The following is a 15,704-nucleotide window of genomic DNA, read 5'->3' on the forward strand; positions in this document are numbered from 1 at the left end:
CTTCACCAGATGTTGGTATCGTATCATTTATTTTTCAATGAGTTGTTGAAAAATCATTCAGTGCCAATAAAGGCTATCAATGGCCATCTGAGTTTCAAAACTAGATCTTCAGTCATATATTTAAATGAATCTGCTGTAGTGAAAACTTTGTCCAACCTGCTGTGCCTGACTTGACATTGAAGGTTAACCTTTAGAATTGTCATTCTTTCCTGGGTTAGTTGCTTGTTCCATGCTGAATTTTGCTTGTCTATTGTGGGGTGAAAATTAGTCTCATTTCTTCTACTGCATATTTCCAGAGATCATACATTAAGGGACAATAAGATTTGATTCAGTTTCTGCTGCTTTGGTGTTGGGAAGAAACATATAAGCTTGTGATTGGATTCTATTCATTTTCTTTTTAGAATATTGATGATGACTTTTACTTTGCAAAGAATAAATACACTGAAAATAGTAAATCAGTCAGAAATGATATCTTCAATTATTGCTCATCCTCTAAAATGATAATGAGGATTAAAATAGGATATCATATATCTTGCTCAATTATGGATTATTCTTAGCTTGACATGTCAGCTCTTTATGGCAACAAAAATGGAAAAAAATCCATAAATGTCCTTCAAAGTGTTGAATGGAGTATAACTGAATTATCCCCATGGTGCTTCACTGCTAATAATTGAGTTTTCTTCTTTAATACCGTAGAAGTAATCTTTGGACCAATACATATAAGTTGTAAAGTTATTATGAATGCTATTCCTATCATTTATTTTTAAAACTAGAATTAGATTTCAGTGTAGAGGGGGTTCTTGCATTCTAGAAGAACAGAGAAAAATATACTTAATCTCAGCTTCTCCGGTAGCATTCTTAGATTAGTCATAAGAATATCGCACTGAGTGCTCCCATGCCAATTTCTTACCATTCATGAAGATTCTACAAAGTTCTTTTTACCATCTTAAGTGATGATCCCAATTGGGAACTTCTAGTACAGGTTACTATCAGATCACTATTAACCAGGAGACTCTAATCTCAGGTTTCTGATTTTGGCCCTGTGTGTTAAAACGTCTACATGGATCAGTCCCTTTGAAATGCTACAGTAAACATAATCTTCACCAGCCTTTTACACTCAGAAAAATGAGAGCAGAAACATTTTATATCAACTGATTTCTTTTCTTTATAAAAGATGGAAATAACCACATATCTATTACTGAATAGAAATATTGTCCTGTTTGATTTTTATAAGCATTAAAATGGCTGGAAGACTGAAGTAGTTAAGACCCTATACATTCTGAGGCTCTATTTTATCATTTCTTCAGAGAAACTATGCATCATAGGCTGGCCATTGAACTCACAACACCCCTGACAGCCTCCCAGCTGCTGAGCTTGCAGATGCGTGCCCCCAGACCCAGCTCTTCATAATGTTGCTGCCGAGTAGGATTACATATCTAAAAATTACCTCATATTTGCATTCATTATTCTTATAATCAGGCTATTAAAATAAAGAAAGTGTATTTAGACTTAAAAGGTAGAGGAAAAGTATGATTTTTGATTAGCTTAGAGTAAGTTGATACGTGCTTCATATTGCAAATATCATGAAGATTCTTACTACATCAAAATGGTACACAATGGAATTAAAGATTAAAGTAGGAATATTTTCAAAAACTAGATTGATCTAGAAATTATTACATGAGTTAATTCAGACTTATAAAGATAAACGAATGTGTATAGATGTCACCATATCGCAAGTATAGATTATGAAACCATGAAGAAAAACATGAGAGAGAAAAAAGACGAATGTGTATAGGTATCACTATTACCGCAGGTATAGGTTATTGACCCATAAAGATAAACATGAGAGACAAAAAGAGGTTTGAAGGAAGGTAGAGAAAGGAAATAGAATAACGTAAAACGAAAGTTAGAGGACAGAACTAGAATTGCAGGCACAGGGAGAGAAGAGTTTTGATGTGGGATTCCCCTTTATATGCTATGAATATGTTTTATTACCATTGGTTAATAAAGAAGCTGCTTTTACCTATAGCACAGGCTGGAAGAGCTATGGAGTGGAAGTAGGCAGATTTAGGGAGATGCCATATAGTTGCCGAAAGCAAGATGCCAGTCAGAACCATACCTATAGGCCACAGCCTTGGGGTGATTCATAGATTAATAGGAATGGGTTAATTCAAAATGTAAATGCTAGCTAGAAATATCCCTGAGTTGAGGCTGGAGAGATGGATCAAGGGTTGAGAGTACTGGATAGTCTTCCAGAGGTCCTGGGTTCAGTTCCCAGCAACCACATGGTGGCTTACAACAATCTATAATGGGATCTTCTGCACCCTTCTGTCCTGCAGACATATGTGCAGGTAGAACTCTGTATACATAATAAATAAATAAATAAATAAATAAATAAATAAGATGAGATTTTTTTTTAAAATTCTTTAAGAACTAGCAAAATATTTTACTTAAAAAATGCCTGAGTCATCGGTCAAATAGTGCTATAATTAATATAGTTTCTGTGTGATTATTTGGGTATGAGGGGCTGGGAAATGAACAAGCAGCCTTTGTCTACAGAGTTTTTAAAAGCTATATGTGCAAATACGAAAACAAAATGTATTACTTTGTATGCCAACTTTAAAAAAAGATAAAAACTTTAAAATGACAAAATTAGCCCCTTTTCCCATAAAAATCATCATCAAAGAAATCATCTCAATTTTCAGCTTAAGCTTTTGCAAGTAACTCCTTTTCTACCAAAGAAATTATCTAGCTGTAGGAAGTAAAATATATAACAGTCCAAACAATAACCATGTGCATAAATTACTAATAAGTAAACATGCTCGTTAATCTTTGGTTAATTTGACAGAAGATAGAATCATTTGGGAATAAGAACCCTCTACTGAGAAAATGCTACCACCAGATTTACCTGTACACAGTGAATAGGGAATTTTCTTGATTAATGATTGATGTGGGAGGGCCCAACAGTGTCAACCGTGAACAAGTGATTAATTTGCCCTAGGTTGTACAGAAACACAGGTTGCAAGTCCTAGGAAATAAGCCTTGTCAGTAGGCTGTAGTTCCTACTTGCGGGTTCCTTCCCTCCGTGCCTCTCTGCACTGAGTTTCCTCAGTGATAGATTTTTATCTGGAAGTGTAGGATAAAATTAATCATTTCCCACTGAGTTTATTCTGTGTCACGGTGCTCAATTCTAGCAGCAGAAAACTTAACTAAGATAGTAATATTTACATCATAACATAGACAGTTTGTGATAAGATGACACATCTGGAAATGTGCTATGGCAGGAGACCTGTTGATTTCCACTTCTACGTGAACACATCACAGACTTCCTGACCACTGTGTACTATGCTTTGCTCAGTCATGGAGTCTGAGCTCACATGGGTGATGGAACTGCTGATGGCTGCCTCTGCCACTTTTACCATTATCCTGAGAAGAATTCCTTGTTGGTAGGCAATGGAACAAAACACTGTCCAGAGCACTTCCATCTTTAATACTAATAACTAGCTTATTTTGCAACGTGAAGGCCTGTGTCCTGGCCTTAGCTGAACTACTTATGAACTTTTTTGAAATGCAGATGATTAGGTCCAGCCTACTACAGAGAAATCAGAATGGGTGCTGAACCCAATACCAATGTGATCTCTCGGTATGCTGATGTTTCAGACACTGGTCTACCCCACAATTGATGTCTCAGTCACTTTGGATCCTGAAACTGCACCTATTTGATTTTGAGGCCTTATTAGTTTTATTTATTGCTGTGTGGCTATAACACTGCTGGCATTAGAAGGTCTGTGAGGACACCCAGGGGAAAACATACCTGCTATGGCCACAGAGAAGCCATTTGGACATACTTGAGCCTCTCAAACATATACCTCTGACAGTCTGTATTTTAAAGAATTTCCCTGACTTTGCGGCAACAAAATGATTCCTCAGTCTACTTGCTGAATTGTGTAGCATCTGCTTCATGAAATCAGGTTATCTCCTAAGTAATGAGTATACTAGAAATGGCAAAGGACACTGTTCAGTTCAGAAATTATAATCCTAAATTCTTGGAGAAAATAGCACCTAAGGATATGCAAACAGACAATAACTAGACCACATATTCCAGAAAGTTCTCATCCCAACCCCTAGAACAACCAGTCTAAGAAGAAAAACCTTACCTTGGCCACAGCCAAACTTGCATGAATGGTCAGCAACAGAAATGGAGCTGAGAGTTTCTCTACATTTTTGCCCTTGCCTTCAATAAAGCACCAACCATGGAAATGCAAATTTTTCAACTACTCACTTAAGATGCTCTTTGTAATTAGTCCAATGGTCTTTTGGCCATCAGCCTCCACTCACTCCGAAACTGTAACTTTATTAGCAATGAAAGTCCTATATCCCATGAAACTCTCTAGTCATAAATACAGCTGGACAGTTAACCCTGCAAGAATCTACTTTTCTATGCAGTTCCAACACTCATCCCCTGTAGAAGTGGTTCCTTCTAGCAGAAATACTCGTCTCACTTCTCACTGACAGCTTATAAACCAAATGACCTCTTAATTTACCAAAACCTTGTCTAAAGAGCCGTTCCTGGGCAAAGCTGCTTTGTTAGCATTCTGATCTGTTATCCCAGAAGAATTCAGCGCACTGTACTGAAAGCCCCTCTGAAGTGTTCTTTTTCATACATGTCACTTAGTATAGACATGATCTGGTCATGGTGGTTTGACCCTCCAGACAGTGGATTCCCCGAGAGACAGTGCTGTGTTCTTCCATTGCTGTCACAACTGCTCCCAGCCCAGATTTGTCTCTCATGAATAAATAGACTGATGACTTAGCTAGTATATTTATCAGCTAATTAAACTTTCTTTAAAATTTCTTTAAAATCTTCTTAGGAAAAGGGTATACAGTAAGAAGATGAGACAGGATATGTACAGTATAGTTTAGGCATCTTGTTTGTTTTGTTTTGTTTGTATGTTTGTTTTGAGACAGGAATTCTCTGTGTTGAATCAGAGCCTGTCCTGGAACTAGCTCCTGTAGACCAGGATGGTCTCAAACTCACAGAGATCCACCTGCCTCTGCCTCCCGAGTGCTGGGCTTAAAGGTGGGCACCACCACTGCCCGGATGAGTTTAGGCATCTTATAAGGAGATAATGAACAATGAATTAAAATTGATTATCCAGACATTTATTTACCTCGATCTGGGTGTTGTTGTCCTGACCATCATCCAGTAGCAGGTCAGTGAAGCCTCTGGGCTCTGCTGAGTCTTGACCCATGCTGGCTCTGTTTGTGTCGACTGCCTTGAAAGGGTCCGAGTTTCTTTTCCATCTGTGGCTGTATGCTTGTGAGTCCACATCCACCCCGTCGTCTCTTTGAGGAAAGGCCTTTGAAACATCATACTTCCAATCTGAAAGAGAAACAGGCGTGTTACCTCTAGGTGTGACTCATATACATAATACCTATTAGAGTAGAAAATATACTTCTGTTGGTCATTAGAATCAAAAATAATGATCATAATGAAACCAAAGTACTTGCCATATTAGACTCGGTGTGGAAATCTGAGTGTTACAGTTTAAACATGAAATATATCTCCAGATTCATATATAGGATGCTTGGTCCACAGATAGTTGGCTCTAGAACAGAGTCTCACTAGAGGAAGGAGGTGACTTGGTGTGTCTTTGAAGGTTGCGCTTTATCCCCAGTTCCCTTCTTGTTTTTCTGCTTCCTGACTATTATGGGATGAACAGCCTCTTAGCACACATGCCCCCATCACCATGATGCTATATTCAAAGGCATGGGAAACTTGAATGGGGAACCTCTGAACCAGGAATCAAATAAGTTAATCTTCCTTTTTTATTTATTTATTTATTTATTTATTTATTTATTTATTTATTTATTTATTATTATTATTATTTTGTTTTCTCAGTTATTTGATTCCAAGTAACATAAGCATAACTGATATGCTGGGTATCGTGGGACTTCAGGGTACACTATAAAATGAACCAATGACTCCTGTGGTGATCTCTAAGGGGCTCTCAAACATACAGCTCTACACAAATGCATATATCTTCCCTCTGTATGTACACACATACACACACACACACACACACACAGAGAGAGAGAGAGAGAGAGAGAGAGAGAGAGGGAGAGAGAGAGAGAGAGAACTGTTCTGAGAAAGCAAGAATCCTAAAGACTGAAAAAACAGACAGCTTTAGCTTATTTTAAAATAAATGGCATGATGAATGTGTGAGCTTAGGCTGATTTTACATACCAGGCTGCAAAGGCACAATGATGTGCTTGAATAGGTTAAGCATAGTGGAATTTTCTTCCTGTAAATGTGCTAACCTATCCTGTAGTTTACAAGCAAGACTTGGTTCATTGCTTGACTCATTTGATAAGCAGCCCTCTCAGAGGCATCACAAACATGCTTGTTCATTTGCACTGTCCTCACCTTGGGAACCTGTCAGGGTGGGAGAGGAGGACATTGACAGGCACTTACAGAAATGGATGGGACAGCAAGGAGATCAAATCACAAAGGTATTTTAAAGCCATCTGCAAGGACTGGCCTTGCTGACCCAGCTCCTCCTGTTACTACATGAGGGAAAATTAGATTTAATCATGACTCCTAGTCTTTCATTTCAGTAGGTCAGTAGGGGACAGAATAAAGCAAGGGCTGAAAATTCAGTTTCCAAGCAAGAGGAACAGCCTTCTGCCCAAGCATTACCAAAAGATAGGAATTGGCACCCTTTATATCCAGTCTGATATGGGTTCACAAAGGGCCAAGAGAACACTGATTTAATCATGGATGTGGTGTTCCTCTCAATACAAGAACGTTTTGTGAAAGTCTGTTATTGAGTTTAATGCAGAATCAGCAACTCATAAATTCAGAACCTATGGGCCACCACCACCACCATTTTCCAGCAACCACAATGGCTAAACATACCTTGGTTTCAACTCAGAAAGTTTCTGATAATCCTTCCAAACAAGGCAGGGCAGTCTAGTTTTACTAAGACCTAAAAGATATTTTTGAAGTCTGATATGTTGGGGGCTGGAAAGGTGGCTCAGAGGTTAAGAGCACTGACTGCTCTTCAAGAGGTCCTGAGTTCAATTCCCAGCAATCACATGGTGGCTCACAACCATCTGTAATGAGACCTGGTGCCTTCTTTTGGCCTGCAGGAAGAATATAGGCAGAATATTGCATACATAATAAATAATAAATCTTTAAAAAAAGAAAACTTACAAAAAGAAAAACTAACTAACTAAATAAATAAATAGTGATGTGTTGATGGATGGAGTCTTAAGAGAAGCCTTACCTTGTACTAATAGCATGTCCATTGAACCCTATGAAGAATCATGGGTACCAAATTTCTACCAGGAGAAATCTTGGAGCCAGAAAGAGGAAGGACTGTGCTCTTATCAGTGAACTGCACACCAAAAGGGAGCTGTATGCTTTGTACATGGCTGTACAGCATCGCTCAGTGATTCAACATGCACTGAGTGTTCAAGAAGAACAACTAATTAGTGTTGTCAATTACACTGTGGAAAATAACTGTTTGTAACACTCTGCCTCTGCCTGACATTTGACAATAGTTCAGTGCTCACTGACTGAGGGAGTGATGGAACACACTACAGACATTCTCTTTGGCATAAGAGTTATAGGCCCAGGCAGAAATAAGTAAGATACCAGGGCTTCAACATTTTCTAATTTATTTGCTGGTTATGGGTTCATGGTAACTTACAAAATTCTCTAGGTTTTAGTTATCCTGTATTTTAAGTCACATTGGACATAGCTTATCTGGAAAGGCAGACATCTTTTCTTAAGGATGTGTCTGGCTTTAAGAACTATGGTACTAGGCAAAATTACACGAAGCAATTTACTTGCCTCAATTGTATATCCAGCCTCATTATTGAAGATATACGAGGCAGCTTACAACAAAGCTAAGCAATAAAATTTCCTAACAACCACAGACCTTCTGGCACAAAGCTTAGGTTAACCTCAGAGATGTCAGTCTGTCTCCCAAGTAGGGTGGTGGGTCTCGGTGAGTTATGACAGTGGCAAGCTGTGCCAAGTCTGTCCTGGCCCTTCCTTCCTTTCTCTTTCCCTCCCTTCTCCTTTCCTTCATCCCTTTCCTTCTTCTGTTTCTTTCTTTTCAAATCTTTTCATTTTTATTTTCTGTGATAAAGGTTTGCCAAGATGTACAGTCTGATCTGAGGCTCTGCCATCCTACTGCCTCAGCTTCCCTAGAGTATTCTGGGAATACAGTTGCATGTCATTAAGATCAGCCTCTTAGTTAAACAGGTTGGGTCCACTTCTCTGACATTAAGGTTACCAGTTCTCTTCTGGTATATCAGCATAAAACAACTCTCCCATGTCCCATGACCCATCTCAGGACCACCAGCCTTGTTCTGAGAGCCGGAATACAGGCAGAAGAAGCAGGCAGAATGACTATCAGTGCAAAGGCGCTTTCATTGATTCTATTTCTCAACCCCTCTTAAACCCCCGTCATCATTTCCTTCAGTCATTTCACTCTAAAAAATCAATTCGAAAGGGCTTCAGAACTTAGGAAAGATAATGTCCATGTTTCTCATTTAATCTGAAAACTTATTAATATGTTAAGCATTTGTTTAGTACTTAAATTCACTCCTTTGTAGGATTTGAGGGCAGTAGAAAGAGCAGATAGGTTTTTTTGAAAAACATTCTTATATAATCACATGACTTCTGAGGTCAGGGCTCTTGACAGTCTTGGCTTCATCTTTTTTTGTCATTATTTGGTAATATTTTCTGATCAGAAATAATCTGCTATTCATACTTTAAAATAGTTAATATATTCACTGTGTATATTAGTGTATAGTATATTAGTATATTAGTTCAATGTGGTATGTCACCCTTTGCTTCAGCATGCAGAGGCTCCATCATACAAACACAGTGATTGATCTACAGCCACACAGCATTGTGCTGGTAAATGCTTGTTCCTAATAGAATCTATTTCTGCAAACTGGTCAATTCTTTGCTCACTCTAATTGCATTTACAAGAAGTAAACAGACACTCAGGAAGGCCTGAGAAGTTTCCTAATGGGAAAATTGTGAGTTTGGGTTCTGGGCTTGCAAAAACCTGTTGGGCTGCCATTTTATACTGAATTCTATTTTCTCTGATAATATTATAAATAAGCAGGCATACTCAACCATGCATATAGAATTATCACTCTAGGTCCATAATTCAGCTAGCAGATGACTCAAGATGGAAGTGTGTCGTGGGTTTAGGTACTGATCCTGTTTCAGAATGTGTTTTAGCGAAAGAAACATAAATCAAAATGGATATTTTATAGAAATGAGGGAAGGAAAATTGGAAAAGTTACATTTGAGTTATCTATATTCTAATTACTTATCTGAATTTCATGGGCTTTCAAAATGCATACAAATATCTATTCTTTAAATTGACAACCAAACAAGTCATTTGGAGACAAGGCAGAGAGAACTATGGGACACAATGTTTTCCTTCCCAGCTTCGTTGAAAGCATGCACAATGGGACCGACCTCTCAGCACTATGCTCAGCAGACTGTCTGTGCTCTGTCCACTACATGTTACTTAAATCCCCCACAGAAAACCTTAAAAAAGAATTCTCCAACATTCCTCGCTACTGGAATTTCTCGGTTCATAGAAACATTGATTCTGATTAAAAATTTCCATTTGGAAGTAAGGGGAGAAAGATTCACAAACACATTTTTCTAAACTGTTACATCCAATAAGCAAATTGATATTAGTACATCTTTAGATAGTTGAATAAATTGAAGTAGAAGATATAGTGTTATTAGTGAATGCATTTCATTATATTTCCAATAAGACAGCATCAAAACACCTCACAATGACTAGTTAGCCTGAAAAGATCAGAATAATCCCAAGCATCCTCATGTGTTCTCTATAATCTCTATAGTTCCTTCTATGCCCTGGGGACGGCTCATCTTTATTGCCAAATTGATGGCACTTGCGATCACTTAGGAAACAAATCTTGTAGCACTCATCTAAGGGATTATCTAGACTTAATTGATAAATCTGGAAGACTTCATTAATGTGGGTAGGACTGCCCCATGTGCTGGGGTCTCATACTGATTAAAAAGGGGAAAGCAGGGAAAAGATCTTCACAAACCCTGCAACAGATAAAGGTCTGATCTCCAAAATATACAAAGAACTCAAGAAACTAGACACTAAAACTCTAATTAACCCAATTAAAAAATGGGGTACTGAACTGAACAGAGAATTCACTACAGATGAACTTCGAAGGGCTAAAAAGCACTTAAGGTCATGCTCAACCTCCTTAGCGATCAGGGAAATGCAAATCAAAACCACTTTGAGATATCATCTTACACCTGTCAGAATAGCCAAACTCAAAAACACCAATGATAGCCTATGCTGGAGAGGATGTGGGGTGAGGGGAACACTCATCCATTGTTGGTGGGAATGCAAACTTGTGCAGCCACTGTGGAAATCAGTGTGGCGGTTTCTCAGGAAACTGGGAGTCAACCTCCCTCAGGACCCAGCAATTCCACTCTTGGGAATATACCCTAGAGATTCCTTAACATACTACAAAAGCATTTGTTCTACTATGTTCATAGCAGCACTATTTGTAATAGCCAGAACCTGGAAACAGCCTAGGTGCCCCTCAATAGAAGAATGGTTAAAAAAGGTGTGGAACATATACACATTAGAGTTTTACTCAGCGGTAAAAAACAATGACATCTTGAATTTTGCATGCAAATGGATGGAAATAGAAAACGCTTTACTGAGTGAGGTAAGCCAGACCCAAAAAGAGGAACATGGTATGTATTCACTCATAAGTGGATTCTAACCATAATTAAAGGTCTTTGAGCCTATTATTCGTGATCCTAGAGAAGCTAAATAAGAAGATGAACCTGATGAAGATTATTTAGCTATCCGCCAGGAGGTAGGAAACAGACAAGAATCCCAGGTAACCTTGGGTGCATGGGGGGTGGGAGGGTTGTCGGAAAGGGAGAGGGTTAGAAAGAAGGGAGTAGGGGAGGATTGGGGAAAGATCGGGGGACTGGGATGGGGGGGAGGGAGGAAGGATGGATATGGGATCAGGCAAGTATATACCTCAACTAAGGGAATCATTTTAGGGTTTACAGGAGACTTGATTATAAAGGGGATCCCCGGTCCAAGGAGAGATCCCCATGGTTCTCTGGACAGAGGAGAGGGTGCCTGAACCGGCCTTGGCCCACAACCATACTGATGAATATTTTGCATGTCACCATAGAACCCTCATCTGGCGATGGATGGAGATGGAAGCGGAGAACCACGTTGGAACACTGGACCTAGCTCCCTAGGTCCAAATAAGAGGCAGAAGGAAAGAGAACGTGAGCAAAGAAGGCAAGGGCAGAGGAAACCTTCATCCGACGTTGGATGGCGATACAGATGGAGACCCATATTGGAACACCGAACTGAGCACTCCACGGTCCAAATGAGGAACAGAAAGATGAAGAAAATTAAAAAAGTAATCAGGACTGCGAGGGATGCGAGCACCCACTGATACAAGGGAACTGATATAATGAGAGTTCACCAAGGCCTGTTGGACTGGGACTGAACGAGGACGTGATCCAACCAGATTCTCTGAATGTGGCTGGCCCGGAGCCTTTTTGAAAAGCCATTGACAATGACACTGGGACTTGCTTCCTCTGCATATACTGGATTTTGGCGCTCCAGTCTGTTTGGACTCTCACCTTTCCTGGACCTGGAGGGAGGGGGGAGGAACTTGAACTTCCCACAGGGCAGGAAACCCTGACTGCTCTAGGGGATGGAGAGGGAGGAGAAGAGGGAGTGGGGGGAGTGGGAGGGTGTTGGGAGGAGGGGCTGAAATGGAAACTTTTATAATTTAATAAAAAAAAAAGAAGAAAAAAAAAAGGGGAAAGCAAACTGAACACCAGGATTCATCACCCTCTGTTTCTCCACAGTGGGCACAATGTGACCAACCATCCCCTGCTCCTGCCACCATAATGATGGACTGAATCCCTGGAAACACAAAGGAAGATACACTTTTCTTTCTTCTTTAAGTCACATCTGTTGTGTACCTTTTTTCCCAATAAGACAAGTATTCAATGAAACTGACTTATACCAGAAAGTAAATAAAGCAAAAGTGAAAAACGTGGTACTGGAATGGATATATCTATTTTATGTCACATCCTAATGACTTTATTTCAGTGTCTTACAAGTAACTGACAGTGGTGCATTGAAAGCATCTTAATCCCTTTCTTGACTGCTTTACATAAATAATACTCATAAAACATATATGCCAAACCACCAGAAAGTAATTCTATGCAAGGACATGAATTGCACAAAATTAGAATTCATCAGAACTGCATCTATTAACATGTTCTCTATTCTGCATTTTATGTGTGTAAAGATATACACATGCTTGTGTGTATGTATGATGGTGGAAAGTTGTGTGTACTTGTGTGTGGGTGTGTGAGTAGAGGCCAGGGGCTGAAATTATATTTATCAATTGCTCTTCGACTTATTTTCAAGGAAGATTCATTTGGCTGCACTGATTGGCTAGCAAGCTCTAGAGATCCTGCTGGCCACAACTTCATGATACTGGTATTACAGATGTGAACCACTGCATGCACACTTCTTATACAGGTGCTGGGGACTAAAGTCACGTGTCACACTCATTACTAACTGACTTGGCTATCTCTGCAATTCAGTTCTGTACTTTACAAGTGGACCAAGCCATCACTATGAATTCTCTGTAGAAACACTCAGACTTTTTTTTCCAGGAAAAAGATTTACTCTCTGGAATCACCTGAGAAAGAATAAAAATATTTGGCAAAGGCAGACTATCATGTTACTTTGATTCTCAATTTATTTCAGAATTGAATAGGAAAATTGTATTAAAATAATTACATCCTTGGTTATGTCAATAATGAACTCACTGCTGCAGCTAATTTGGAGGTTTTGAGTTATTCAACAAGATAAAGTTCACAGCATGTTTTATCTAGGTGTATTAAGCATTTTGAATGGGATCTAGCAGTTATATTTTATTTGAAGTCCTCAGGAGAAACGTTCTGGCTCTGGTTGTACTGATGGCTCCTTACTATCCAGCCAGTGTAAAACACAAGCCTCTTGTCCCATGTGTTCCTCATTCAATTCTCTCAATAACAATGGGTTCTGTTTACTCTATAGAGAAGTTCTCAAAGGCCTTTTTGCCAACAATACACACTTTCCATTAATAACAGTTAAATCCAACCACAAATCTTCAGAAAATCTTGTATGTCTCCTAAAAATTTCAGCTCAAAAATGGCCCTTATAAATGGACCTAGTTTTCTTCTGTAATGAATTGAGTTCTCTTCAAAGGTGAGTCCTTAAATACTTCTATTATACCTCTACTTGAGAATGACATAGTATAGGAAGGTGTTAGTACAGCCAGCCTGACACTTGCTCTCTCCAGAAAAGATCTTGAGTATGCTAGGCACTTGGCTGTCCTCTGAAAACTTCCAAACCCTGAAAGAGTATATCAATGTGCCTAAATGGCTTAGGTAAATTCTTTATACTCAACACCTGGCTTCCTATTGGACATACCAGATTTGGGTATATGCTAGACAAAGAGTAGTTACAGGAGCCATTTTAAAAGAATCATAAGAATTTTTATTGTCAAAATTTGTCTATAAAGCATTTCCAGATGCTATTGTATTAAAGACTTAGTCAAAAATATCAGCAATGTTTATGGTTTATGGGTGACAGCTTCAAGAGAAGTTGACCTCAGTGGTGAATTGGACTATCAATGTAGTCACAGTTGAATTGAGTGTTAAGAAGTGGTAGAAATAATAGTGGATGTAATCTAAATGGATGAAATAAGTCGTATGGGGGTACCCTGGAGGACATAGCTTGCCTATGGATGCTTGTCGTACCCCTCTCCATCTCCCCCGTCCCATGCTGCTCTGTACTCTCACCCTTCTTCCTTCCCTTCCTCACTCTTCCCTTCCTTTCTCAAACTTTTTTCCTCCTCCTTTCTCCTCTTTCTGATTCTGGGCAGCATGAGGTGAACAGCTTTGCTCTAGTATACTCTCTTCTGTGATATTTTAAATCCCCGAAGGATCAAAAACATTGGAGCCATACAGCCATAGCTATGCAACGTTTAAAACCATGAGTCAACATAAATGCTTCTCCTTTTATTATATCTTTCTCTGTGTTTTTGTCATTCAGGTGGAAAAGCGACTAACTCAGGGGAATTATGAACGGCCTCCCTTGGTAGAGAACATCTTAAACACCTTCACAATGTGTTGGTAGAGAAAAAAAGCAGCACTCTCTAACTCTGGTTTTCTCAGACGTTAGACATCCTTTTCCTTTGGCTGATTTTGCTTTGTGTCTTTCAGTTGTAAGAAGAAATGAACTGAATATGTATAAATATTTTATCTCAATTCCCAAACCTGGCAGGGTCTCAGGGACACATGACACAGATGGTGTCAGAATAGTGACTCCACTTTATGCAGGGTGTATTTTGGGTGTGTGCAAGCGTACACATGTGTATGTATATGTTTTGTGACTGTACTGTAAGGACAAGCATGGACACTGGCATACACTAACCATTTATGCTTATAAACAACAAATCCAGAAATACATTTTTTTCAGGTTATTTCTCACCTGGGAGAGTGTTCTTACAATTCATGTGTTTCCCCTTTGTCCAAATTCTTTAGACTTTTATCTATGTTTGTGCAGCATCAAGGAAATGGCAGAAGAAAAATAAATGATGGCAAAAATAATCTGTAAAAGTTTTCCTTCTAAATGATATGAGCTTGAGACAAAGCCTGGTTATTTTGAAGTTATGGAAGTTTCACAATTCTATGTTTACGCATCAGACCTCTTTTTTTAAGAGACATGGTAAACCTAACATGTCATAGAGGAAGGTGCACAGAACCTCTTGAGATTCAGAAACAACGAAGCACATAAAAAGAGATCAGGTTTAAGGTAGATGTAGAAAGTTAGTAGAGGAATGAGCCAGGTACTGAGTTCAGTCTGAGGTAGGAGCGAATGGGGGCCCTAAAAATCTGGGGCCGGGAGCCCCATCTCTATGTTTTACCTCCTCCTTTCTCTTACTGAAACCCATTGTTGGATACCTTTTGAATGAAGAAACTTGGGAACATAAGACCACTTTATAAAAGTGAATTGGATAGGAAAAAATGTAATTAGCATGAAATTCATTCAAAATGTACACTGAATAATTTGAATATTTTATTTTACTGGGAAATAAAATGATTAATAAACATGCTAATTTCATAGATACAGAAGACAAATTATGCTATGAGCAATAAATCTCTAGTAAAATTGAAATCAACTTTATGTATGGGTGAGGTGGTCCACATTGTAATCCCAGTCCTTGGGAGGGTAAGGTAAAAGGATTGCAACTTTGTAGGTGACTTGAACCACATGGTAAATTTCAAGCTAGCCTAGGCTACAAGAACTTGTCAAAAAAAATTCAAAAAACCTCACAGCTTTAGAATACTTTATTGAAGTGTAAAAGATAAATAGAGTAAATCTACACTCGTGGTTATAAACTGAGAAGTTTTGCCATTGCTCCCAAAAACTTACAATTAGTAATATAATGAATAAGGAAAATGTGGTACATTTACAGAATGGAGTACTACATAGTAGAAAAAAATAACGACATCTTGAATTTTACAAAGAAAATGGATGGAGCTAGAAAACATCATTTTGAGTGAG

At 38.7% G+C, this 15,704-nt stretch overlaps 1 protein-coding gene across 1 annotated transcript in view; it reads right to left on the minus strand.

Moving 5' to 3' along the window:
- Plxdc2 (plexin domain containing 2) overlaps positions 1-15,704 on the minus strand; it is a 392,448-nt gene that overhangs the window by 231,727 nt on the left and 145,017 nt on the right. Inside the window, exon 2 of the mRNA XM_048461163.3 lies at positions 5,172-5,383. Within this exon, the coding sequence (XP_048317120.2) occupies positions 5,172-5,383 (212 nt within the window). The remainder of the gene's footprint in view (positions 1-5,171; positions 5,384-15,704) is intronic.

This window comes from Myodes glareolus, chromosome 14 (assembly GCF_982192425.1).
Source record: "Myodes glareolus chromosome 14, mMyoGla1.1, whole genome shotgun sequence".
NCBI lineage: Eukaryota > Metazoa > Chordata > Mammalia > Rodentia > Cricetidae > Myodes > Myodes glareolus.